Below are 26,412 nucleotides of genomic sequence, written 5' to 3'. Positions count from 1 at the left end.
GCGTGAAAAAATCAAACATTTTGATTTGGTTCATATCTTGATACTGCTTCATAAAACATCATCCTCAACTATCAGAAAACACAAGACGACAAAGATTGTGCCGCTGCAGGAATTATGGTTAAATACAGTCTTTAAATCCATACTTGATAATACTGCAGTTATTGTATTTTTTTATTAAATGGTGGTACGACTAATTTGGTATTGTATTTGTTCTGCAGATATGTATGTATGTATTATTAAAAATTATTCAATGAAAAAGAATTAACATTGTTCAGAACAGACATAAAAAAGTTCAAACAAGTGTAACTGTATAGGCTACATCTCCTCCAACTTGGATGTCTCCTGTATTATGTGTGTTGAATAAAAAAAAATCAATTTTAAAAATCTATACTGAATAATTTTTTATATAAATGTATTACAAATCTATTACAACGAACCAATATGACCATATATCTATCACGTTTTAGCTTTTTTTGTCCCGCCCCTCCGATGACACCAATACGGAAGTTTCCTTTAAGGAGGTGCTTAAGAGTACGAGGGTTCGCTACTATTTCACGGCGTACACCGACTCTCAGCAGGATATGCGGAGTTAGCAGCAACACCGGTGTTATTCAACTGCCACATGACTGATTATTAGATGTCTGCAGGGCTGTGGGTGTAATATGACCGGGAAACCCAATCCTTAACTTTCGGGTACATTTGCTGCGTTATTTGAGACGCTAACCCCGCCGCTCACGCATACGCCGGTGTTCATAACGAATGTGTCAGGAAATAGTAATGTCTTACGGAAAGAAGTATCAGGGGAAGTATGACTTATAGATCTCGCGGCTATTTATTTAGAGTTTTGGCCTGAAAGTCACTGTCGCTACCTTTGAAATCAGAGTAAATGAGTGTCATTTGTTAGATTTAGAGTGACTCTCTTCCGCGTCGTGTTTCGTTATCGCGTATAAATAACTGGAGCTATATATGTGTTGACATTACAGCTTTAACAGCAATCATACGCAATCATTGACATCTGTCAGGAGGCCGAGAAGTGACGGCAGCGTTTAAGCATATATAAAGCTGGATTCGCTGGAAAAGACGTCTGTGTCTGTGTAGGGCATGAAGAGGATAAGAAAAAAAGCTTACATCATGGGTGCCAGTCAAAGCTATGATGCAGACTCTAGTCCGGGTCCCTCTGCAGCTCCGTCAGCCTCGCTTTCAAATGAAGATGTAAGTGCTTTACACCACACACTCAACACATAGTCACTGATAAAGAAAGTTTAATGAATGCACCTACTAAAATGTTAATGTACCGTGAATAACACAGCTGATAGGGGTTAAAGATGATTGTGGGGTGGGGTGACTATGTTTATATTTATATTTATTTTTGCTGTTTGATTAAGTATCAGGGTTCCCACGGTCATGAAATTCCTGGAAAAACTGTTTTTAATATCTTCTAATTTGTGATCTGGGGCCAAACACTTGCTCTGGGATGTAATTATAAAATGCACCCATTATTTAGTGAGATCAAAGTGTCAAAACACTGTTAAAAGGCTCCAGAATACAGGAAATGATATTTACTCTGATAAACTACTTAAATTAAGTCATGGAAATGGGGTAAAATATTATGGAATAGTTATGGAAAAGTTTTGAAAATTCAATGGTAAAAATGTGTGGGAACCCTGAAGTATTTTTGACGATGACCACATGGTTTCATTTTGTGGAGGAGGTTCAAGTGGGGGGGTTTAGTTTCATTTTCAAGTATAACAGAAACCATTAAAAAGAGAAGTTATATAGCTGTGCCAAAGTGGGCTCAAATGATCAGTAACAGGTTTTGTCATTTTCTCATTTCTACATTTGCGTTAATATAAACTTTTTTTAATGCAACATAGGAACAAAACAGGTAGACTAAGGTTCAACATTGCATAATTCAATAGTCACAGACACAAAATTAGGATGAGTGATGAGTCAAATATATATATTAAGACAAGCATTCAAACAATTAGCCAGCTATGAGTCATGCAGTTTTATGGATTTCTTAAAATTTAAAAGAGGTGAGTTAGTTATATTTCTGTTGAGAAATGAGGCATGTTTGGTACACCTTGCGCGTGCTTGTGAAAAACAAATACTTGCTATTAGAATAAAGAAATGCTCTACATTACCAAGCTTTGTTTTGACACTGTGTCAAAATAACAGAAAATGTCCCTGAGGCTAAAGGAGTTTGCAGGGTTGAGTTTGGAAAGTAAATATAAACTAAGATCATCCCAAAATGTCAAGGTTTTCTTGCAGGTAAAGAACAGATAGATGGGGGTTTCTTGATGTTGGATCCAAGACCTGTCAACATCTGTAAATTTACCTAAAAACAAATTTAAAGGATAAATCTTTTGTAAAAGTTAAAAGTGGGTTTGATTTACTTTGTTGGAGATGCAGTATTTGTAAAGTAGAAAACCTATATCAAGCAAATATAGTCAATGCAAAATCTCCAAAATAGTTGACTAACTTTGTTCTTTCTTTGAAAAATATATGTATTGTATATGTAATATATATGATTATGATTATGTAGGCAGTTTTGGAAGGGGCAATTGTCCATAGTGCATTAAAACTACACTCATGATTATCCAAAGCTCCAGCTTATCTGTGCCCTGTCTGTTTCTGTCAGTTACTCCCTCTTCCTCTGGACATCCTGGAGGAGATCTTCCTGAGACTTCCTGCTCATCAGGTGGTTCATCCTTGTCGGTCAGTGTGCCATCAGTGGAAAGCAGTGGCTGACAGTGAATCTCTGTGGAGAGACCGGTGTAGAAGAGAAGGATATCACCTCCGCGACCCTTCCAAAGTGCCTAAAGACTGGAGGTTGTTTTACTTCTTGTGCAAGAAGAGAAGGAATCTTCTCAAGAATCCAAGAGCAGAAAGTAAGGAGAAAACTTAATTAATCTATAACAACCCTGTTACAGTAGGATTTAGTGGCATCAAGCGTTGAGGTTGCAGATTGCCCTCTACCCATCCCCATCCAAGCATGCCGGAGAAACTATGGTAGCCACAAAATGTGCAAAAAAAGCAATCGGCCCTCTCTAAAGTTTTGTCTTTTGTGCTTGGTTTGTCTGGGATACTGTAGAAACATTGTGGTGCAACATGGCAAGCTCCATGGAAGAGGACCTGCTCCTTATGTAGATATTAAGGGCTTATACGAAAACAACAAAAACACAATTTTAGGTGATTATGCACTAATTAAACCATACCTAAGGATTTGATATTCCATTTCAAGTCCATTCCTCTAGATGCCACTAAATGCTACACACTGTACCTTTAACATTACTCAACATTGTTTTCCTGCTCTCCTCCTTTCTTTTACAACTGTCCTTTTTGTTTTAAATAGATCAAATGAATGGTTGGCAAATATTAGACAACGGTGGTGATGAATGGAAAATAGATAACGTTAGGGAGCCACATCCAAATGAGGTGATCCAGAAAAACTTTGTGACGTCTTATGGGTGAGTATTTACCAGAGGTGGTTCATGTCAATCACATTATGTGTTACATTCAAATCATGCAGTCACTAAAACGTTTTATGTTGTTTTCAGCATGTGTAGAAAGTCCCAGCTGATTGATCTGGAGGTGGAAGGGTACAACAAGTCTTTTATGGATCACTTCCAGCCGGAAATCAAAGTGTCCGATTGGTGAGAGCAATACACGTAAATAGACGAAGGTCCACATCCTGTAGCTCCATAAGAAGTATTTTAATGAGACATCCACCAGTGACGTTTTGAGCTTCCTCAGACTGTAGCAGCATGTAGCTTGAAACATCACAGGTGGATGTCTCATTAAGCTGCATGGGAGCTGCAGTGTGTAGACCTTCATCTTTCTTTTTTGACATTGTTTCTTTGGTCTAGCACCTGTTTGAAGTCTATTGGATGTGTGTGTCTACTACAGTATTGAGAACAATGCACATGAAATATTATCACTCTTCTTCAAGTAATTCCTAAATTATGTTAAATTGACAGATTTAATCTAGATTTAACAGACAATTATTCTACAGAGGTTTTTTTTTTTTTAAAGTGTTAACATGTGAACAAATGGTATAATGCTGTAATCTTTTTTGGAGACTTTGGAGTCCTAAATTTCAAAAACCAAATCCAAATCGCTCAAACTAAACGAGCATCTACCTCCATGCTGACACGCTTGTGTTTCTGTGTTATGTTAGGTATGCACCACGATTTGACTGTGGCTGTGAATATCAGATCTGCGTAGAGTTGCTGAATCAAAAGAAGCGGCCCATCAAAAAATTTGCTCCTGAGACAGTTTACTTTGAGCAGTGGAACGATCAGAAATGGAATCAGGTAGGAACAGAGCACGCTACCTGAACTGATACAATTATGCATTTAGCTAAAGGAATAAATCCCAAGGACAACCTTAGATTCACTGGTATTTCTTTTTCAGATGACATATGTATTCCAAAACTATGGACCAGGAGTGAGATACATCCGCTTCACCCACGGAGGAAAGGACTCACAGTTCTGGGCAGGATGGTACGGCATTCGTGTTACGGACAGCAGCGTTGAGATATGTCCAGCAGCGGACACGTAGCTCTGTGGGATTCACCTAGTGCCTGCTTCCTGCCTCTGCCTAAGATTGCACCTTTTTTTCAGATACTGCACCTCATATATATATATATACTGGCCTCGTAATCAGCAGCCACATTTCATGTGCATTAGTTTCCTGCAGCTGCACCCCGAGAAGACGACTTGGAGATGTTCTGTGTATTAGCACAGCTCATTTTGCTGTTAAAAGGATCAGGGGTTGTACTATGGTGCAGCAGCAGACCAAAGAGTTGTAACAGCTTTGTCTGTACACAAGTGTAAATGAAAATGGTGATGGAAATTGAGCAGAATTTCTTCTAAATTATGCAAATCTTGGTTTAAAGTCCATGCACGTCAAGCTTGTGTGAATGTAAGTTATTTTATAAATGTAATTATTATTAGCGCTCAATTAAAACATAGCCTGGAATAAATGATTAAATGAGTGAATCAGTTGTATGAAGGCATCACTGGGCGCTTGTGATCTCATTATTTCTTATATTCACATGTTTGGGGCAGAATGATTATAGTGATGGTACACAGCTTTGGACAAAAATAATAAAAAGCTAGTCTGACCTTTCAAGGTGAGAGCAATGCTGTATATGAATGATGTAACAACTGTTTCAGAAATATTCTCTTCACTACTCCATTATTTATATGTTGTGATGCTTGAAATATGAAGCGGGAAACATTTTACCCTTTTTTATTTTTCATCCTTGTCATCTGTCAAAAAAATATGTTTTAATAAACCTTTTTAAACCAAGTCAGACAACATCATGTGTAGTATTTGAAGTTAGTTTTATTCATAATACTGGTTTTATTGTGATGTTTAATCACACGGAAGATACAGTACAACTTTGATGTCAAATTGAATAAAGATCAAAGACTCCAAGAAACTCATTCTCTATTGCAAATCAACATTTTCTGGTTAATTTGATTTCAGTGTCACCTCAGCTTCTTTTTGAAGTCTCTATCAGTAATGCACACATTTTATTCAGTCAATAAGTTATGAGTTATTCTCACCGTATTTACAAATCTAATTCAAGCCCACATCTAGGCATGGATATAGTAAAACATAAAAGCAAATACTAATTCAGTCACTCAGAAATCTTCACAGGATCTCAAACTATGTAAAGCATTTTGTATGAAATGTCACAATGTGTTGCTATCTGACATAACATTGCTGCAAGTATTTTCAGTCATCAAAACAGCACTTGACCCTGTCTTTGCTGAAACATCATCTACAAAAAGTTAACTTCTGCAACTTGTGTCAATAAGCATTTAAGATGCACATCACCTTCTTGTTAACCAATGTCTCTCACAAGAAGTAAATGACTGGGAAACTGTTGTGCTCAAAGTCCTTGCCTGCAGTTGCTTTAACTGTGACTTCCAATGGCATGTTCACATTGTGTTTAAATATCTAGCTCCATACATCTCACACTTCTTTGTCAGCCTCGATGGATTTGGACTTTGACAGGCGTCAATTTACCAGGTTGTTTTTGACAAACTAGAAATGAAATGGAGCATAGCCTAGAAACGTCTAACTGTCAAATAATTCTTAGATCTGCCCGGAGGCGATGTTGATATTGAACATTAAATTATGTGGGGAAAAATATATAAAAATAAAATGACTTCTATTAACCGTTTGAGTAATGTGATCTTAAAAATGTTTGGAAAACAAAGTATTTGAGTTCTGTGACTTTTCCAACCGGTATCGGAAGAGTAAAGCAGTGGCAATGAAATGCAATCCTGCGTGTTAAGAACATACAGTATAATGTAAATGCTAAACATAGAGAGAATTACTTGTAACAAAGTAAGAAACAGATGTAAGACATACAAAGACAGAATCTGAGCATCTCACTAACCCATCATTATCAGCTTGTTTGTGCTTTACAGGCAGTCGATAAAACAGTAGTAAAAACTTCATTTCATAGTCAGATCTTTCGGAATAACCTTTTCTGCAAAAGCTTAACATAATGTGGTCGAACTGAAGTTATTTATACGTGTCTTCTACAATTTATTGATATATTTTAAGTGTTCAGTGATCACACCACGTAAGGCCATTTCAACAGCATCAAATCATCACAAACAGCATCCAAATGTTACTCAATCTTAAAAACATGCTCAACATTGAATATGTATTTAGGTTAAGTCAGTCAGGAGGCAAATATTTCATGGTATTTCAACTCATGCTGGAATGTGCTTGTGCAACAAACCTCTTCAGTACTGTTAACCTAGATTTGGTAACTGGTGTGGAGAAGGCTGCGACGGAACTTAGAGCAGTACACATTTACGCCTTTTCTTAGGTTCAGGGGGCTCCAGGGCAGCCAGTATTGCCTCATCAAACACATTCTTTAATCCTTTCTGTGGAAACAAAATATTAATATTCAAAACAGAGCTACACACCAAATACAAATGATCATCTTCAGGGAACTAATTGCGAAAGAAGGCTGAGTAGAAATGGAGCAGGGCAGTCAAAATTTTCCTTTATTCAAATAACATTATACAAGACTCTCCTCGTGATCAAGTTGTCTGAGTATAGACAAAGCCCATGGAAAATTTTGATGCTGCAGTAGAAAAAAAACGTTCTTACTGTCTAAGACAGATTGTAGCATAAATGCTTTGTAAGGTACAACTGATACTGAGAAGCTCAATACTGAGATAATTACAGAATATTGAGTTAAGTAAACAAAAACAAAGTTGTTATGTCCAGCTTCACAGACTTGCTGACAACAGAAAGGAGAACTTAAGATTGGCACTCTTGTCATATTAGGCATCATGGGTTCTTGTGATTAGGTCAAGTTGAAAAGAAAGCACACATGAACAGAAGGAAAAAAAAGTTAATGGGCACAGAGTTTGTTTGTTTTTCTAAGTTTAAAAGAGCGTTGTAGTTAATTTGGTGACAGACATTTCTTTACAATGAGTAAGCAGCAGACGATCGAGAGGCAAAGCAAGATGCAAGAAGACATCAGAACAAACAGCATTTTCTCTTTCTCTGAGTTTCAGGGGGCTCTAAAGCGGCTAGGATAGCCTCATCAAATACGTTCTTCAGTCCCCGCTACAGACAGAGGGAAAACAAGGGAGAAAGACAGGCACACAACAGAGAGTTAGATGAAGTCTGAAGCCAAATGTTGTTAGCAAAAGCACTTCCACCCTTGTTGGGAAACTGGTGTTTAAAAACACATGCTTGCCACACCAGCTTTAAGTGTTTTGTTAAACGGAGGATCTTACCTGTGTTAGGGCGGAGCACTCAACATATTTGACTGCCTTAAGGTCACGAGCCAGCTTTTCTGCTGTCTCGGGGGTGATTGGCTTCTGTTTGTTCTTGGCTAACTTCTCCACTGTGGAGGGATCATCACGCAGATCGATCTGAGTGCCTACCAACAGGAATGGGGTCTTGGGACAGTGGTGAGTTATTTCAGGAACCCACTGGAGAAAAAAAAAAAAACACCCCACAAAGACAAAACACTTATTATCAAAAGGGAAGATATACACGATTAAATATTGTGGTACATGTAGAATATTATCCAGATATTTTTGAAATGCCTAAGGCAATTTTGTATACCCACAAGGCTGAACCGTATTCATACACCTAATATTCATGTTCTGTTTTACATACTTGAAACTATCACAGGGCTGTAGTCGAAATGTTTAACAATTTCATTCTCTGCTCATAGCTTTTTGATATACCCCCCTAGAGCAGGGTAATAACTTATGATCAGTCTATAATGTATGAATCTATTGAAATTAGATAATTGTTTTTTTAATTTAGTAGCTTGGTGTGCTCCAGAGCTACAGTAATGTCTAAATGAGTATGCGTTAGCCTTACTACCGCTGTTTTTCATATGTTGTCGGCTTTGACATGATTACTAATCTCCAATGACTTCATACCACAGATAGGGGGGGGGTGTTAGATTTGCATCCAGTGTTATAAGACAAAACACCACACTCACCTTTTCTTTAACATTCTCAAATGAGGAAGGTGAAACAACTGAGAAACAGACTAAGAAGACATCCGTCTGTGGGTAGCTTAGTGGTCGTAACCTGTCGTAATCCTCCTGACCTGTAAAGAGACAACACTGCAAATTAAATCACAGTACAACACAGTGTATCTGCACATTTTTAGGTACAAATTTAAATGTCTAAAACCTCTGTAAGTAAAAAATACCATTGGTGCTTCTTGTATTAAAATTGCTCAGCAAACAATGGTGGAGGAAGTATCTAGATCCTTTACTCGTGTTAAAATACTCATGTCAATTCAGTAATAGAAGTACATAATATATTATGAGACATATAATAATGCAAAAGCAGGATTGTACTGTGTTAGTGGGTTGAAATGGAGCTCATTTTAAGTCATTTTTAAAGGACTGCAACTACTGTTTAGTTTCATTATAGTTACATTAGAGTTACAACTGCTGATTATTGTTTACTTTAATTAATAAGTTGATTGGTTGATAATGTAAAATAGTCAGAAAATAATGATAAATAACTGAATAAATGTAATTACACTCAAATCAAATTCAATGCTTTAACGCCTACATTCCCAGACATTTTTAGACCTTGAATATCAAAAAAACTAAATTTAAGACATTTTAAGGATCGGCGGGGACCCTGACGACTGACTAATAATTGTAGTTCATTCAGTTAAGAGATCAATTCAAATAAAAGGAGGAAAACACAATCTTACCTGCTGTATCAAATAAGCCAAGGGTGTACGGTTCACCCCCGATCATTACAGTTACTGCATAGTTGTCAAACACCTGTGAGAAAAGAGAAACAGGAATATTATACTCTGTTTAGGTAGTATTTCTTAATTTAACATTGATTTTTAAATATTATTATTAATTAAGGTTCCATAAATATTTGCCACCTTAGCCGATAGAAACTGTTTTCTTTTTTTAATACTGCATACATTCCTGTATTTTCTGATTGTATTCTAATTAAGAGACTATATAATTATATATGGTCATTATAGCATTACTAAAACAACAAATCAAATGGTTGTCTAAGACTTTTGCACAGTACTGTATATAAATCAGCATTTCCCATTAATTATACAGAGTGTGGCTGCTCACCATAGTCTAATATGTGTCGCTAACCTGTAGTTTAGTAATTTGAAGAAACAACACAAACTTGAAACAATGTAGAAAAATATATTTACTGAAAAATATCAAAATCTAAAAAGTATTTTATATGTTTCTAAGTATTGAACTAGTTGAACTTGGATAATCACTTTTGCTTTCTTTGTTTCAGAGCTGAAATATGGACATTAGTCTTTTGTTTGTTTAGAACATATGAATTAGTAAAAGTTCTTTCACATGTTTTGTGGATATGACCTATTTGCTGTCATCACCATTCATATCTATACAACCCAGTAGTTAAATAACTAAAGCACTAAATTGTTTAGAGCATAACATTTCTTTTTATAGATATAACATTTTTATTTTGCTCTCAGAGTGCACCAGAATGATGCAATTGACTTAAAAATGTACAACGTTTGTGGGGAAACACTGTCAGCCTGTAAAAGTACACCAAAATTTACTTACTGTTGGTACATATTCAGAGGGGAATTTGTTGGTGGTATATGAAATCAATAGGCAGGTTTTCCCCACTGCTCCATCACCCACCACCACACATTTGATAGTCTGCATCTCTGTGCTTTTTCTGGTACTGCTGACAACAAACGTTAGCTGCAGAGAGATGTGACAACTCATTAGGACATTTTATATATGTATAAAACATGTCAACATTAGCCCTGCAACAACTAAAGATTAGTTAAACATCCACCTTTATGAATAGTTAAAGACAGACAAGAATAAACTGAGGGTAAAAGTGTCACGCCCCATCACCAAAACTGTCTTAAAGCTAACATTTGCTAATGATAACGTTGCCCAACATCACTCGCTTGCTAACACTAAATGCCTTGTAATCACCTTTATAACTTTAACATTACAAAAGTGGTGCCATAATAGTACTTGTCGGTAAATACTTTAACAAACATGTAACGATTGACGATTAAACCCGGTTTGTTGTCGGTTATCGGTTAGCAAGCTTAAGCTAATGCAGCGCTAGCAATCACTGGACAATGCTAGCAGGCTAGTTAGCTGGCTTAGGCTAATGCTGGCTTTTTAGTTGCTGTGTCTGAACTCCAGCTGTTAAAAAGGCAAAGGATGAAATGAATATCCAACCTTGATTTTATGAACCAGCTACAGACAGAGGGGTCAGGAAATGTTTATATTACGTACCAGTATCCCTCAGTATCTGTTTCGCCGGGCGTTGGCACCAGCGAGCAGCTCAATGCTACAGTCCACGAAGAGCAACACGCATGACAACCGGATGTCACCTTCAAAATAAAATATCCTGCTAACATAACCAAATAATTAAATAAAAAACACTTATATAAAACACTTGCATACAGAGAGCCTGGACTCCAGAGCCTTCACAAGATCCTTAAAAACAGTCAAGTGAAGATGAAGTTCAACTGCATGTAAAGAATTCCAAATTCAGGCCACAGCTGTTAATTCTTTTTTTCCCCCCCTGAATTTATTACATGGTAATTTATTTAGAGGTTTTTCTTTCTGTATTAATTCCTGTTCTATGCAAAAATAGGGTAGGATAGGGTAGGGTAACTTTATTGATCCCCCTTGGGTGAAATTCAAAATTGACATAACAGTATTTTCAAAAACAAACAAACAAACAAACATTTTAATTAAATAAACAATCTCAAAATACTCTTTACAGTAATGTTTTGGGGTTGTTGTTTTTTACATGGTAGTTTATTCGGTTCACAACAGGTTTTTTTTTGTCGTTGTTGTTGATTTTTGCTGCAATCATTCCTGTTGTATGCAAAAGTATATCTAAAAATACCTGAAACAAATATGAAATTTCAGCTGTCCAAATTAGTCAAATAAATTGGGTCTTTTTTAGTGCCAAAGCTTCTCTTTTTATCACTATATTTACGCAGCTCAACAGGGAAGCACTGTCTGAGGAAACACAAAGGCAAGGTAGCTTTATTTATATAGTGCATTTCATACCCAGGGGCAACTCAATGTGCTTTATATAAAAAAAAAAACATTTAACAGTAAGACTTGGAAGCATAAAAACATAAAATTAAAATAATAAAAACCCAACTATAGTAAAAATTGGAAACATTAAAGCATACAATTTAAAAAAAAGGAACCCAATTATCATAAAAACAAAGTACAATGTACAGAAAAATAGAGAGAGAGAGAAAGAAAATAAAAAGCTAGACTTTAATAGAGCATAAAAGACTAAATGTGGCAGATAGCCACTTGATGTGACTAACTCAGACCGCTGACGCTTCATATAAGCATTTTTTAAATTAATTTTGGCCCCCCATCACTTTGTTCAAACTGTCTATTAAATTAGATCCTTTGCCCAGTCAACATGTTTGAAATTGTGTGAAATTGTTTTCGTATCTTAAATCTCCTCTCAGCTGAGAAGTTTTCTGCGGCTTTTGACTGAGGTAGTGCTGTCTTCTCACACTAATGTTGCTTGTCTGGTCCACTCCTTTAACACACATTGCTCTACCGTTTTGGAAAATGTGGCTCCTTACAAAAATAAGACTATATAACTTTTAAATGCATTTTTGTGAAAAATGACTGTGTGGATACACTGTGGATTTTGGCCATCATTACTTTGAAAGTGCATTTGATGGGGATCTTTTAATAGCCAATATGAACAGGAGGAATTATTACATTGAGGGAAATCTCTTTCAGTGTTCATGTGGGCACCTGACTGTTGTTTTAAGAAAGACTTGAAAATGTTTGACCCTGTCCTTTAATTTGGTTCTCTCCTGTGCTTTTACTTTGACAGCTAACTTCCTGTTGTGTCTTGACACAAATCCGCTCAGTAAATTCATGCAGCAGAAGTGATTACGTCACCTCCTAAACTCTTGCATCCTCACCTGAGTCTGAGCTCTGCCTCCCCCTCAGTACATGTACAGGTAGACGCTCTGCTCTCTATCTGATAAAACATGATCAATAGATTTAAAGTGGATGGAGATAGATATGAGTAATTGAGTTACTGAGGGAATATTTGAAGAAAACAACACAATTTCCATGTTATCAATACCATATTAACAAAAATGTCCCCCTTTTTTGTTAAAACTAGTTTTGTTGTTTGCATGTTGAGTCTTGATTTATTTGATATGATTTTAGGCTACAGTAACAGAAGACCCTTTTTGTAGAAGATATTTTTATATGTCACAGTTTCAAAAGCATGTTTGACATCCATTTAGCTGCCTTGGTTAAAGGGTCCTATAATGCATGTCATCCCTGTCATACTGTCATGAATTACTGGGACACTTACGGTAGATAGAACAGAGCTATTGTTAATGCAAATTGCTCCTCAGGGACAAATAACATGTTTTGAATTGAATTGATTTTTTTCTGCTACGAAAACAAGGAAAGAAGGAAGAAGACCATTTTATGCATCACAAGAATGAGATTTAATGAAACGTGATTGAATTACATTGAACAGGTGTGTCTTATAAAACTGTTAATATGCTGTTAAATGAGGCTGTTTTGAAATCTGTTGCAAGTACAATCAACAGGCTAATGTAATCTGCTTGACAAGCATCACAAACCATCGCTGCCTATTATGTCACATTTTCTGGGGAATTGGAGTATAATTTACCTTTAATTGTAACTGGAAGTCATCAGTTTACATGAATTACCTTGGAGAGAAACTACATCTCAGCTGTATGTATCTTGTGTGACTTAAGGGTGCGTGTGACTATATTCATGTGAAGAAAGGTTCATTAGATTAATTAAAATAAAAAAAAACATCACGACTGAACTTCATTATATGTCCATTTATTGTCTTTTAAAAGCAGCTACTTCACAAGACTTGGCCCTTCATTTGTGCATGAAGGGGTTTTTATTCTGCATGGTTCACATCCTTGAAGTACAACACTGACAGATTTTGTAAGTGGTGGTAAAATGCAAAACGAATACCAACTTCTATGACCGCTCATATAAGATCTGCAAATAAATTAAATGAAAAAGCCAAGAGCCCCTGCTCTCCAGAGGTGCTAAATTAAAGCTGATTAGATATTAAAAAGTTGTGTCCAAAGTTATCTAAGGTGCTGGCACTGAAATTAATGAGCTTTAATCATTTAAGTACTAAGAAAAAAAATGAGGTGGAAAAGCCACTTTTTCCCTTGATGGTTCATTTCTATTCACACGCTGACAGAATGCTTTGATATGTACATACGTGTTCATAAATCACCCATTATTTAAAACATTGCTAGACTTTCACTCATAAATGTTCTCGTATTGATTTTGTTTGTGCTGCTGTGTTTTTTGTGCAGCTTTCATCCTCCACACAACGATATGTGTTGATAGCAAACAACATAACATGAAAATAAAGATGATCCAACGTAGAGTCTCCCACCATCTAGTTAAACAAACAGACAACAACAGCAAACACATCTAAACAGGGACTCTTATTACTTTTGTTACTGGCATATAATTGTTCACATTAATTATTAAATCACATCAAATGTAACTTAATTTTTTATCAGTATGTCAACAATATAAGATTATAGCATTTATTTATTTTTCTCACCTTACTTCACCTCGTCCCTGTATCAGTGATGAATTTGTCGGGGTGGTGTTGGTCGGTGTTATCCCTGTGAAAAAAAAACAACACTTGGCATTAAAATTCAAAAGATGACATTTTGAATTATACTGATTTATCTGTTTTGCCCACATATGGGGTCAATTTTTTTTTTTAAATTATAGCCTATATCATATATTTCCCTGTCAAATATCCTTACACAATACATAATATATCTATCTATCTATATAGATATATATAATAAGTTCTCAGACTTTTCCCCTAACAATAGTGACATGAAAATAGGCAAAAACTCCTGCATATATATATCTCCATCGCAGAACTGCAGATACCGATCACATCACAGTAATACTAATGAAAAACAGTTACATTAGGGGACGGAAACCCTAAAGAGTATAAGATGGTACAAATGCTGTTTCATATTTACAGTACTGTAAATATACAATACAATATATTGATACGTTTAAAAGTAGCGATCAAAGTAGAAAGTAATCAAATATAAGAAATATACTTAAAGTTAGTTAGTTAGTTAGTTAGTTAGTTAGTTAGTTAGTTAGTTAGTTAGTTAGTTAGTTAGTTAGTGGAACATTATTTTTGGCTTTACTACACAGCATTAAAAAAAAGTTATAATGAGTAGAAAAGCAGATGTCTAGACATTTTTATTTTATTTTATAACTTTTATAACTCAGCTTAGTCAGCTTCAATGTGTGCATTTGTATGGATCAGTTTTTGGTTGTTGTTTTGTTATTATTGCTTGACAGTAACCTGGCAACACAAAACCTGTTGTTAAATTGTGAATGTTCCAAAAGAGTATGTTAAGTCACTGTTTTTTCCCAACCAAACCCACCCAAAAATGGAAAGTTTGGGGAAATACATTTTCAGGGCCTTTAAGAGCATAGCATCAACAAACAACATGATTTTAGTCAAATTAAGCCTAACTGTAGTCAAGATTAGATTCAACTCTTGTAGTCTTGAGTTAGTAATAAATTAACACTTCAAAGCAAGACTGTAAAGAAGCAGCGGTTTCAATTTTAATTACCCAGTTGTAGTATACCTTTTTGGGAGATGGAGAGCCTGACACGAGCGTGGTTGTTCCTTCCAGGTGTGGAGATGACACACCAGTAGATATCATCATCACTTTTTCTGAGAGAAGTCATAGTTACAGTGAAGACCCCAGCCTCCTTATCGTCAGAAATGGAGGCTCTGTCACTAGCTCGGTCCCCTCTCACTACTATTTTACACAGCTCATACACAATTCCCTTGCACCAGTACTTTGTGTTGTCCCTGAACTGAATGTCGTACTGACAAGGGATTGCCACAGATTCTCCATATACTTCTGTTACCATCTTTGGAGCTGACAGCGCATCTGAGTCCACTGTATGTTTTGTTAACCAGAATACAAAGAGAACAGAAGCTGCAAAATCCAAAGACATTTCACATTAAATTAGTTAATTGCATCAAGTATTATTTCCACGTTTCTCTGCTATTAGAGATTTACAGTAGTTTTAAAAGTTGTTGTTACCCTTAAAGAAGCCAACATGTATCCTTGACGTCCTCATGATCAGAGTGGAAAGAACAATGTGAAGCAGAAGTGGTTTATATTTAATTCCTCTTCTTAGGGCCTTCCTCTGGTTGCCCAACTGGTCAAGTTGGGCAATCGGGGTCAGGGTTAGGACAGTCAGGTCGTTCTTTAAAACCTGTTTGTGTTTGTGTTTGTGTTGTTATGTGAACTTATATTTGAGGTTACATATAGTGTCACTGTAAAGCGAGTCTATTTACTTAAACAGTAGGTGGCACTAAAGACCAACCTGTCATGGGATGTAATTAATAAAGCATAAAGCATCTATCTATCTATCTATCTATCTATCTATCTATCTATCTATCTATCTATCTATCTATCTATCTATCTATCTATCTATCTATCTATCTATCTATCTATCTATCTATCTATCTATCTATCTATCTATCTATCTATCTATCTATCTATCTATCTATCTATCTATCTATCTATCTACAGTATCTATCTATCTATCTATCTATCTATCTATCTATCTATCTATCTATCTATCTATCTATCTATCCGTCCGTCCGTCCGTCCGTCCGTCTGTCCGTCCATCTATCTATCTATCTATCTATCTATCTATCTATCTATCTATCTATCTATCTATCTATCTATCTATCTATCTATCTATCTATCTATCTATCTATCTATCTATCTATCTATCTATCTATCTATCTATCTATCTACAGTATCTATCTATCTATCTATCTATCTATCTATCTATCTATCTATCTATCTATCTATCTATCTATCTGTCCGTCCGTCCGTCCGTCCGTCCGTCCGTCCGTCTATCTATCTATCTATCTATCTATCTATCTATCTATCTATCTATCTATCTATCTATCTATCTATCTATCTATCTATCTATCTATCTATCTATCTATCTATCTATCTATCTATCTATCTATCTATCTATCTATCTATCTATCTATCTAAACTAGGTCAGTTGTTTTCTTTCCATCTGATGACCTACAGACAAACTGTATTTTGACACAGCCCATTGCTTCACATCCATTGCATTCAATTTAGTATTTTCACAGACAACTAAATACAACACATTTACCACAGAAAACAAAAAGAGGAAATTCTACATCGTCATTGTCATATAGAAAATATTACCATTATGTGGAATATAAAGACAAATGTATTCATAATAAAAACACATTTCTTAATTTTCAGCTACAATTAAATCTTTCCCAGTACATAAAATAATTTCCAGTATCATTATTTCTATGTGCTGTCCCTCCCTTCAGCTTTAAAAATAAACATTATTGAAGTATTTGTTAATGTAACATCAGCCAGAACAACATGACAGACACAGAAACAAGTGATCTGTTGATTCATACTCCTTAGTAATGCTCCAAATCTTTAACATTTCTTTCATAGCCAAAGAATCATTAATTATTTTAATTGAAAAGATCTCATAAATGTGTCCACAGTTGTTTTATATATAATCCCAATGACTTCATTCCACGGTATAGTGCAATCAAATATATCCTCTCATTTTTATAGATATGATTAATTATTAATACTAATTTGTGTCATTGTACATTTTTAATAGCTTAATAATGATATTTTACTTATCATAAAAGATGATGCTTTCAGATTTCTTTTTATGGGCTTCAATATTTCATGTGTATATCACATTCACTTTAGTCTTGTAGATTTGAATGGACTTTATAGGTTGAAATATGTTCATGTTTCAATCTTTTATGTCATCTTGATTTTTACTGATGATTTTTTTTCTCAGTGAGAACTAACACATTGCTTTATTATTTAATTTGTTTCAGTTGAATTGGCATTGATCAAAACTAGCCATATACAGTACAGTTATACATGATAAGTATAATAACTTTAATAATAACTTTACTTAAATAACACCTTTAAAAAAAGATTAAAACATTTTTTATTTCTCACATCCTTCAGTACAGAAAGTACAATCAGATAAAAAAGAGGATAGGGGGTAAAAAGGTATTTAAAAACAAGCAGTAAAATCTTAAAGTTAATGTAGATATAATATACATGTACAAATGTGGGCATAGCAACTGTGGGAAAAAAAACAATTATGTAGTTAACAAATACCACAAGGTGCTTTAGCAACTGAGTTGATTGTGTCAGAGAGCAGTGATGAAATTAGGAAATATGAATCTTCTGTGTTGTGGTGGACTGTCTTTCTCACACAGGACAACTCTGAACTTGCAAAGGTTAAGGCCTATCTTTCTCTGAATTAATTTGAGAGGGTCATTCATATGTTCATAACATCACGTTTGGATTATTGTAATTCCCTCTATTGTGGTGTTGTTCAGTCGGCTCTTGGTTGCCTGCAGCTGGTCCAAAACACAGCAGTACGTCTCCTGACTGGGAAGAGATGACATGATCATATCACACCAGTTCTTGCCTATCTACACTGGCTTCCTGTCACCTTCAGAATCCAGTTCAAGATTGTATTACTTGTTTTTAAAGCTCTTAACGGACTGGCACCACCCTATCTATCTGAGTTGTTGCACCATCATGCTCCAGTCAGAGCACTGAGGTCAACCGAACAGATGCTTCTGCATGCTCCTAGGTCAAGGCTCAAAACCAGAGGTGACAGAGCCTTTGCAGTGGCTGCTCCAAACTTGTGGAACAGCCTACCTTACAATTTCCGACTGCTCAGACCCTAGAAAGTTTTAAATCATTGCTTAAGACTCACCTCTTTGCCTTGGCTTTTAATCCTAGTTGAGCTTGACATCCTACATTTTATTGTTTAATTATCTTTGTTTTTATCTGTTGTGTTTTTATAGTTTTATTTATTGTGTTTTTATAGTTTATCATACTTATAATTTTTCTTTTGTTTTGTCTTGTGTCTTCAGCTTGTACAGCACTTTGTTCAACTGAGGTTGTTTTAAATATGCTATGTAAATAAACTTTGACTTGAACTTAATATCTTAACATATAAAATAGATAATCTGATGTCAGGCAGAAGTTGAATGACGTTAACTGTGGTCTGACTGTCAGGGTGTTAAGGTTAATTCAAGGAGTGAAAAGCAGAACTATGCTGGTGACACATGCACTAGTTGTTAGTGCATAATTGAGTGAAAGGTTACACAACCAACAGAAAAACACCTGTGGGAAAACCCTTTTCTTTGCATAAGGTTGTGTAATCTTCAATGATGTGACATTTTAACTCTCTTACAGTTAGAAACAAGACAGAATAGCTACAACTTAATAAGAAAGTCATTTTTGCTTTTGTGAATACTCACGCTTATATTACTTTCTCATTGACTGAGCAGACGTTTAATTAAAGTACATGTGATATGTGACAGATTAGTTTTTGATTTGAAGAAGAAAGAAAGAATTCTCAAGTAGGCTACCAAATGAACTACTTTGAGATGATGAAATGACCTTGGTCAATACTTAAAATGTATTGTTTTTCATGATTAATTAAGTAAATCTATGAAATGTAGTCTCCTTGACATTTGCTTGACTTCTTCTTATTTTTTTAATTCTTTTAAAAGCAGACAGGGTTGTTTTGTAACAGCAACAGCAAATGGCTTTACTTCTGCTTCCAGTGTTTCAGCTGAGCCAAGGTATTTTCCGCTGACACCAGCATATCCTTCTTTAAATATTACATTAACTGTTGCAGATAAAGAGGGCTACATTATTATATGGGAACTAAATGATTAGATACGTTTTCCATTTACCCTGCAAATGTTTTTGATGATAATCATAGACTAATGCAAATCCCTCTCCATGACATATCACAAACCTCTTTTCTGCATGATTAGAGTTGTCAAACATATTTATCATCACATATAAGCAGTCTAAATAGTAGTTCAAAGGCAATTTTGCACGTTTTTTACGTGATTCGACTTCTAATATTCTATGTCTCCACTCAACAGAGACAGAAAACGTGTTTACTGCATGACATGAATGGCGTATCTGAGAAGATATCAGAGATTTATGCACTTAAATCAAATCACAAACATTTGATTTTCCTCTTGTTTTGTTGTGTCTCCATGGATATTTTGTTCTTTCATATAAGAGGTCTTTAATAAGAATTTTTATTACAATGTTGGCATGCATAATTGGTCAAATATACTGTATCTACATCTTCAGCAAATTGGTTCATGTTCTTTAGGGGTTTTGTGTATTTTGTTCTTAACATTACTTAAGTGCAACAGCAGCCGAAACTGGAGAGAAACAAGACCTTCACACAAGAAGAAAGTGCACCTGTGGAGAATTCGCCTGAAAGTGTGATAAGTAATCATATTACTGTACTGCGTAAGTGAGCACATTTGATAATCTCTTCTGAAACAATCTTTTGCAAATAAACACCTGGCAGATTTCCTATTTTTGTTTAACTTTGAGCAAATTGGGTGCGTATAAAAGTGAGTGCTACAGATGACCTCCCTGTACAAGGTAGTCATGGGCAAAGTACTGTTTGTGACGGGTAAGTCAGAGGAGCTATGTGTTCAATAATCTCCTGGTTCTTTGTACTACCACAATTTGGATACTCAGTATATTGCATTCATCTTTAGGATGCTGCTTTGAGCACTTTCCTCCTAATATATTTCTTGTTTATCACTTATTTCTTTCTTTCCTCTCAATAATAACCATGTAACTCTCAATTTTACAGCTCTGGCCCTGCTGCTGCATGCGCAGCTTGGTAAGCAATTTATAAATATAGGATACTCTCTGTGTTGTTTGTTTGTGTGTGTGTGTGTGTTTGTGTGTGTGTGTGTGTGTGTGTGTTTGTGTTTTTTTCTTTTTCTTTTTCATGGTCAGAAATTGTATTGCATGCGCATTATCCTTAAATAATAGATTTCTTTCCTATCAAAGGCTCATCCTTCATACTGTCATGCTACTTCACAAACTGGGCTCAGTACAGACCACCCCCAACCATTTACATGCCCAATGATATCGACCCATGCCTGTGTACCCATCTTCTGTATGCCTTCGCCACCATAAAGAACAACCAACTGGCCACCTACGAGTGGAATGATGTGGAGCTTTACAGTCAGTTCAACGGCCTGAAAAACCAGTGAGTTACTAAAAATTCTTTGTCTGTTTCCCTTGTGTAAAAGGTAACAATCCATATAAAAAACAATAATGTGTCACTCACTAATATGCAACAGTAGGAGAGTTTTTAGCTGCCACCGCAGTGTAAAATGTCTCATTTCTTGTCAGGAATGGAAACCTGAAGACTCTTCTTTCTGTCGGAGGATGGAACTATGGCTCCACAGGGTGAGATAATCCACAGATAACTGGAAAATTAGCACTCTTACAATGAGGATTCTTCTGATTTTCTGTTCCCACATTAGTTTCTCGCAGATGGTGTCGAGCCCTGCCAACCGTCAGACCTTCATCACCTCAGTCATTACATTCCTGAGAAAGTATGAGTTTGATGGACTTGACATTGACTGGGAGTATCCAGCCAACAGAGGAGGCTCTGCTGATGATAAGGAGAACTACTCAGTTTTCCTGGAGGTTTGTTTGTCATGTCTGGTTTTTACTTTTTCTCAATATTATGGTTTAAATAATTTCTTACCTGCTAGCTCTTACCTAATATATCTGTCAAAATTTGTTTTACGTTTTTTCAGGCCACAATAAATCCCTAAGGTGTTTCTGCTGGGCCTTAGTGAATAAAAGACACATACAAGCAAAACAACTCAAACATGACCATGTCACAAATCTATGAATTTATGAATCCTGAAGTTCAGTTAATACTAAATATTTTATATCTGTTGGCATTCAATAGGAGATGAGAGCTGCCTTTGAGAATGAGGCCAAGCAGAGCAACAGGGCTCGTCTTCTGATGTCTGCTGCTGTGTCGGCTGGAAAGGACACCATTGAATCTGCTTATCAGATTCCCAAGCTTGGCCAGTAAGCATTTGAAGCAATATTTGTGGTGTGTCTTATTGACAGCAACATAATGTATGAATGGGACAACTCTGAATCAAATCATTAAGCTTTTTAATGTTAGCTTGGTAACCTCTTCCCTTCCTATTTTCAATATCCAGGTCGCTCGATATGATCAACGTCATGTCATATGACTTCCATGGCTCTTGGGACCCCATGACTGGTGAGTGCAGCCCCCTGTTCAGAGGCCCAAGTGACCAAGGTGGCTTCATCTATTTCAATGTGGTAAGTGGTCAAACATCCTCATGCACAGTTGCGTATTAATTTACCGAAATTGACTTTGTCTAAAGAAATATACACATGCAGCTTATCTCTGTAAGTTTACATCTGCAAGCATTATCTGCAGATACATACACGCTATCTCATTACAGATCTGTGTTTATTTCCAAATCCTTTTTTCCAGGACTATGCCATGAACTACTGGAAGAGCCAGGGAGCCCCAGCTGAGAAGCTGATTGTTGGTTTTCCTACATATGGCAACACATTCACTCTTAAGAACGCTGCTAACCACGGCGTTGGTGCACCTATTTCTGGTCCTGGAAGTCCTGGAAAGTACACACAAGAGGCCGGAGAACTTGCCTACTTTGAGGTAATCTTATTAATTACTGTAATGGAGTAATAAGAATAGGCTTGAATGTTTATGGTGGTTATTGTGTATATTAGTTGGCATTCATCTGTCTGCTTGATAACAGTCAGTTTATTACAGACTCCAGATGCAAAGTGTTATTAATGCCATTGTTTGTAAAATTACAGATCTGTGGCTTTTTGAAAGATGGAGCAACAGTGGTTTGGAACCAGGCCCAGGATGTGCCATATGCTTACAAGGGAAACCAGTGGGTGGGATATGACAACATCAAGAGCTTCCAGCTCAAGGTAACACATGCAAAGAATACCTCTTTAAGCATTTTAAAGGGCAATGTGTTTGGCTGTGGTGAATAACCTCTGAGCTAAAAATGTAAAAGTAATGCGACAGGAGCAAATATATGAAAGTGTTCTGTATGTGATACCTCTTTTTTGGTATGTGGGTCCATACTTTAGGCAGGGACCAGCAATAAATGTGTAAAGGTCTTCTGATAAAGTTTTTGACCTCTATTCAAATGCTCTCTACATCGCCCCCTTCTGGCTATCTATAGGCTGAGTGGGTGACCAAGAATAACTTTGGAGGTGCCATGGTGTGGACCATTGACATGGATGACTACTTGGGCACTTTCTGTAACCAGGGAAAATATCCACTGATTAATGTTCTTAAAAAGGCCCTTAATCTGGAACAAGCATGTAAGACTCTTAATATCCTTATCACTGATGATACATTTAAATTAACTTGATGTTTTCAGAAGAATCCTTTTGTTCAACAATTACTTTGTGGTGTTTTTTCAGCCTGTGCCCCTCCTGCCACTAAACTTCCACCAATCGCAGGAGTGAGCACGACTTCTGGTAGCAGCTCTGGAGGAAGCTCCAGCGGAGGCTCCAGTGGTGGCAGCTCCTCCAGTGGGGGATCTGGCACCAGTGGCATGAACGGCAGCTTCTGCGCTGGAAAGGCCAACGGCATGTACGCCAACCCAACAAACAAGAACCAATTCTACAACTGCAGCGCCGGAAAGACCTACCTTGAGCACTGTGCCACTGGTCTGGTCTTTGACAACTCCTGTTCTTGTTGCAACTGGGCCTAAATCTGAAGTTATAAATTGACTGGATAACTGTTGTAAGCCTGGATGACTCTGTTTTACATTTGTTCTTAGTTCTCAGAGGTTAACTACTCTTGAGTACAAAGTCCTTCATTGCACATCTGATGTTCAACAATGTAAAACCTGAGAAGTCAATTTTGAAAGGAATGAAAATAAACACGTGAAATGTTGCAGGTGTGTTGTATGAATCCACATTATTTACTTTGATGTCAACTATGTGGTGTTAGAAATGCTCATGTGTGAACTACACCGTGAATTTTAGTTTAATTGTTTTAATACACATTTTATACATTTTTCCATATACATTACCCAAAATAAATGCAAAAACACTCAAAACATCATGAAAACAAAAGATTATATTTAAAACTGAACTGAAGCCCCAACATAAATTTACACTACATGTATATTTTCAGTGGAAAACTGCTGATACAATTATAATCCTAGAATTTCAAACCCTGATGCAACATAAACAGAACACAAGTCTACTATTTGATGAACACTGTCTACTTTGAAAAGACAATGTAATGTCCAACACAATAAAAATATATCTACCTAATATTCATTTGGTGGACTTTAGTAAAACATTTTGAGTCTTTGAGGCAAATTCATAGTCGTTAATTTAATGATAGCCACTCTCAGCTGGTCTCTGTTTCCTCTTTCTGTTCAGTTTTGGTGGATCCATTCTGTTCAGGTGTTGGTTCATCCACCATGGCAGACTTTTTTGTCGGTCCTGTTGTGATGAAGGGAGATTTGGAGTGAGTGATGAAGTGTACAAAATAAACACAAATAAACCTTCAGCAAAAATTACAATCAATAATTACTAGGCATTGTAAAAGGATGCTGGCGGATATTGTACCTGCGAGGTAATTTCTGTGCATCCGATGGAACAGCAGGAGACCAATGAAGAGAATAAAACCGATGCAGGCGATTATCATTCCACATAGCAGGAAGCTGTAGCTGCCTTCTGTCTGGATAATCTGGGGATAAGACAGCAACATTAAACTACTGATCATGAATCTAAATCTCCTCTAGGCTTGTTTTTGCAATTATACAGTAAGTCTAATTATGTACTACTGCACACTATTTCTATAATCATAAAATGTACTCCTGAGACTTACTGAGCCAACCAGAACCTGCATTACCATCTCTCCCATCCCTGCACTTGTCACCAGGACTGAAGTTGCACATCCTGGAAAAAGGAACGTATGGTTTATTTCCTCTCTGTGCTTTGACTCCATTACTGTGTTGTTATGAACATTGTACGTAATTATACCCTGGTAATCAAGGATGTCTTCAGTGTAGGCAAGCATACAGGGGAAGATGCTGCTGAGGAAAAGCCCACATAAACATGTTCCGACAAACAGAAAAGTGTTGCTGGTGTAGAAAATAAGCAGCATCAACACAGTAACAATAGCACCTGCCTGTAAGAACAAATAAGATAGAGCACAATCAGTAAGTGTTTGACCTTAAAGAGTCATTGTGTATGTTTCGTAATGTGATGGTGCATTTAATGTTTTATTACCAGGTTGAACATTAGCAGTCTCACAGGCTGGAAACGGTAGGAAAGAGGTATGGACAACAGACGTCCAGCAGTGATCGCTGCCCAAAAGATACTGGCCAGGTAACCTGCTGCCTTGTGAGACAATGACATAGGCGGTGCAACTGCATATGTGTACACGAAGCCGGCATATGCACCCTGAAAAAAGAAAGGTCCTTTACTTTCTGTTTTAAATGTGAAGTTTTCAGTTGCATTTATGACACCATTTGTGAAATATGTGTCATACAGTTTTATTTATCTGCAGCCCTCACTCACCACAATACCATCGGTCATGAAGAGCACCATCCCGCCAAGGACATGAATCATAAAGAAGGATACTGGCAGCTCGCGTAGGTTATCATTCCGACAGCAGCTAAAGATATCCCCATGACCTGTAACAGAGCGAAAAGTCACACATGACAGATTGTAGCACAGAAAATGGCAGTTATGGTTTGTCTTTCCCTCTAAGCTGACGGGAAATCTAGGGAGAAAAGTATGCATTATTCATTTTAAAAAAAGGTGTCTTGTATAAAAATAATTTCTTCCCTGTCTTTACCTCCTGCTTCATGTTCTTTGTGCTCTACGTCTGGGCCCTCGGCCCCCTGCTGGTTCTCCATGGCTAGTTCATCTTTGTCCAGGAGACGAGGAGTGCTACTACGGCAGAATGGGATCAGCTGCTCCCGATACATCAGGAACAGGACTGCCATGGGCACAGGCAGCTAAAGGGCGCATAAATAATATTAAGCTTTTTCATTTGTTGTGATTTTCTAACATTAACTGAAACATCAGATTAAGAAGGTATGAAAAAGAAAAGCTCCTCTCTTGCATCTACTGTGCATCTGTTCAGTGTCTTACATTGATCACTGCCATGATCCAAAAGGCATAGTGCACGCTGGACTCCTCTTCCTCTCCCTCATGGGGCAGGTAGCTCTGAGTTATGTTGTGCTCTGCGATTGGACTGTTTCTCAGCATGTTCCTGAAATGATGCATGATCTCAGTCCCATTCCCTGTGTGATTCCCACAGCCTGTCTCGGATAGGAAAGGATCTGCAATCAGTGGGCTCACCAGGGCTCCGAACCCAATGAAGAAATGAAGAGCCTGCAAAATGTAGAAGACAAAACATGGTATATAACTGACTCCCAATTGGACAATATATTCCTTCTAGTTAAAATGTCTTAATATATTCTAAACTTGACGTTGTATTGTACCTGAACCAGCTATTAGTTATTAATTGAATGTGAAGGCTACCATGTTAGTATTTCTTCAGATAATGGGCAGGTTAAGACTTTGTTACCTGTAAGAAAACAGCCGAGTCCCTCTGATAGATGGTCACCAGTTGGATGTTAGCAATGGTGTCAATAATTCCCATTGCAAAACCAGACACAGCCATGGCAATGGCCAGCAACAGGACATTATTGCACAGAGGGATGATGGCAAATATTACAGAGATGATGAGAGCAGAGACAAATAAGGCAGACAGAGCACTGAACAACCTTTAAGAAAGAAACAAGATAAACATAATTACAATGATGGTCAGTCGATCCTTGATTCCTTGACTTAAGATGACAGATT

General features: G+C 36.7%; 5 protein-coding genes across 9 annotated transcripts in view; 2 read left to right on the top strand and 3 right to left on the bottom strand.

Annotated features, from left to right (window-relative positions):
* The first annotated feature begins 807 nt into the window (after positions 1 to 807).
* Positions 808 to 5,307, top strand: LOC133987235 (F-box only protein 6-like). Its single transcript, XM_062426531.1, has 6 exons — positions 808 to 1,212; positions 2,642 to 2,891; positions 3,356 to 3,470; positions 3,561 to 3,656; positions 4,181 to 4,316; positions 4,417 to 5,307. The coding sequence occupies exons 1-6, from the start codon at positions 1,102 to 1,104 to the stop codon at positions 4,561 to 4,563; spliced, it is 855 nt and encodes a 284-aa protein (XP_062282515.1). The 5' UTR covers positions 808 to 1,101; the 3' UTR covers positions 4,564 to 5,307.
* Positions 5,308 to 5,324: 17 nt separating this feature from the next.
* Positions 5,325 to 10,853, bottom strand: LOC133987236 (cell division control protein 42 homolog). 3 transcript variants are annotated; one of them, XM_062426532.1, is made up of 6 exons: positions 10,799 to 10,853; positions 10,100 to 10,243; positions 9,241 to 9,313; positions 8,507 to 8,616; positions 7,785 to 7,982; positions 5,325 to 6,917 (listed from the first exon to the last, which is right to left on the bottom strand). In XM_062426532.1, exons 2-6 carry the CDS (start codon positions 10,202 to 10,204, stop codon positions 6,828 to 6,830), a joined length of 576 nt encoding a protein of 191 aa, XP_062282516.1. In that variant the 5' UTR covers positions 10,205 to 10,243; positions 10,799 to 10,853; the 3' UTR covers positions 5,325 to 6,827. The 3 variants fall into 3 exon arrangements, with proteins under 3 accessions (XP_062282516.1, XP_062282518.1, XP_062282517.1); XM_062426534.1 differs by lacking the exon at positions 10,799 to 10,853 and adding an exon at positions 10,742 to 10,776; XM_062426533.1 differs by lacking the exon at positions 5,325 to 6,917 and adding an exon at positions 6,932 to 7,611.
* A 2,216-nt stretch (positions 10,854 to 13,069) lies between these two features.
* LOC133988110 (CMRF35-like molecule 7) lies at positions 13,070 to 15,712 on the bottom strand. The gene is made up of 4 exons (XM_062427657.1): positions 15,679 to 15,712; positions 15,211 to 15,570; positions 14,145 to 14,208; positions 13,070 to 13,973 (listed from the first exon to the last, which is right to left on the bottom strand). The coding sequence occupies exons 2-4, from the start codon at positions 15,500 to 15,502 to the stop codon at positions 13,832 to 13,834; spliced, it is 498 nt and encodes a 165-aa protein (XP_062283641.1). The 5' UTR covers positions 15,503 to 15,570; positions 15,679 to 15,712; the 3' UTR covers positions 13,070 to 13,831.
* Positions 15,713 to 20,124: 4,412 nt separating this feature from the next.
* LOC133987359 (acidic mammalian chitinase-like) lies at positions 20,125 to 23,288 on the top strand. The gene is made up of 11 exons (XM_062426691.1): positions 20,125 to 20,149; positions 20,336 to 20,365; positions 20,539 to 20,740; positions 20,887 to 20,943; positions 21,021 to 21,186; positions 21,458 to 21,582; positions 21,720 to 21,843; positions 22,022 to 22,207; positions 22,372 to 22,491; positions 22,752 to 22,893; positions 22,996 to 23,288. Exons 1-11 carry the CDS (start codon positions 20,125 to 20,127, stop codon positions 23,286 to 23,288), a joined length of 1,470 nt encoding a protein of 489 aa, XP_062282675.1.
* A 397-nt stretch (positions 23,289 to 23,685) lies between these two features.
* Positions 23,686 to 26,412, bottom strand: part of mfsd4ab (major facilitator superfamily domain containing 4Ab) — a 25,746-nt gene continuing 23,019 nt past the window's right edge. For all 3 annotated transcript variants that reach the window (XM_062427040.1, XM_062427039.1, XM_062427036.1), the window contains 9 exons: positions 26,135 to 26,333; positions 25,696 to 25,938; positions 25,397 to 25,559; positions 25,117 to 25,232; positions 24,826 to 24,999; positions 24,577 to 24,724; positions 24,422 to 24,492; positions 24,160 to 24,280; positions 23,686 to 24,033 (listed from right to left, as the gene is read on the bottom strand). In XM_062427040.1, coding sequence (XP_062283024.1) covers positions 23,939 to 24,033; positions 24,160 to 24,280; positions 24,422 to 24,492; positions 24,577 to 24,724; positions 24,826 to 24,999; positions 25,117 to 25,232; positions 25,397 to 25,559; positions 25,696 to 25,938; positions 26,135 to 26,333 — 1,330 coding nt within the window. In that variant the 3' untranslated portion in view covers positions 23,686 to 23,938. The remainder of the gene's footprint in view (positions 24,034 to 24,159; positions 24,281 to 24,421; positions 24,493 to 24,576; positions 24,725 to 24,825; positions 25,000 to 25,116; positions 25,233 to 25,396; positions 25,560 to 25,695; positions 25,939 to 26,134; positions 26,334 to 26,412) is intronic.

Source organism: Scomber scombrus, chromosome 10 (genome assembly GCF_963691925.1).
Source record: "Scomber scombrus chromosome 10, fScoSco1.1, whole genome shotgun sequence".
NCBI lineage: Eukaryota > Metazoa > Chordata > Actinopteri > Scombriformes > Scombridae > Scomber > Scomber scombrus.
Note: the sequence above shows the minus strand (reverse complement) of the source record. Positions and strands in the feature narration are given on the sequence as shown.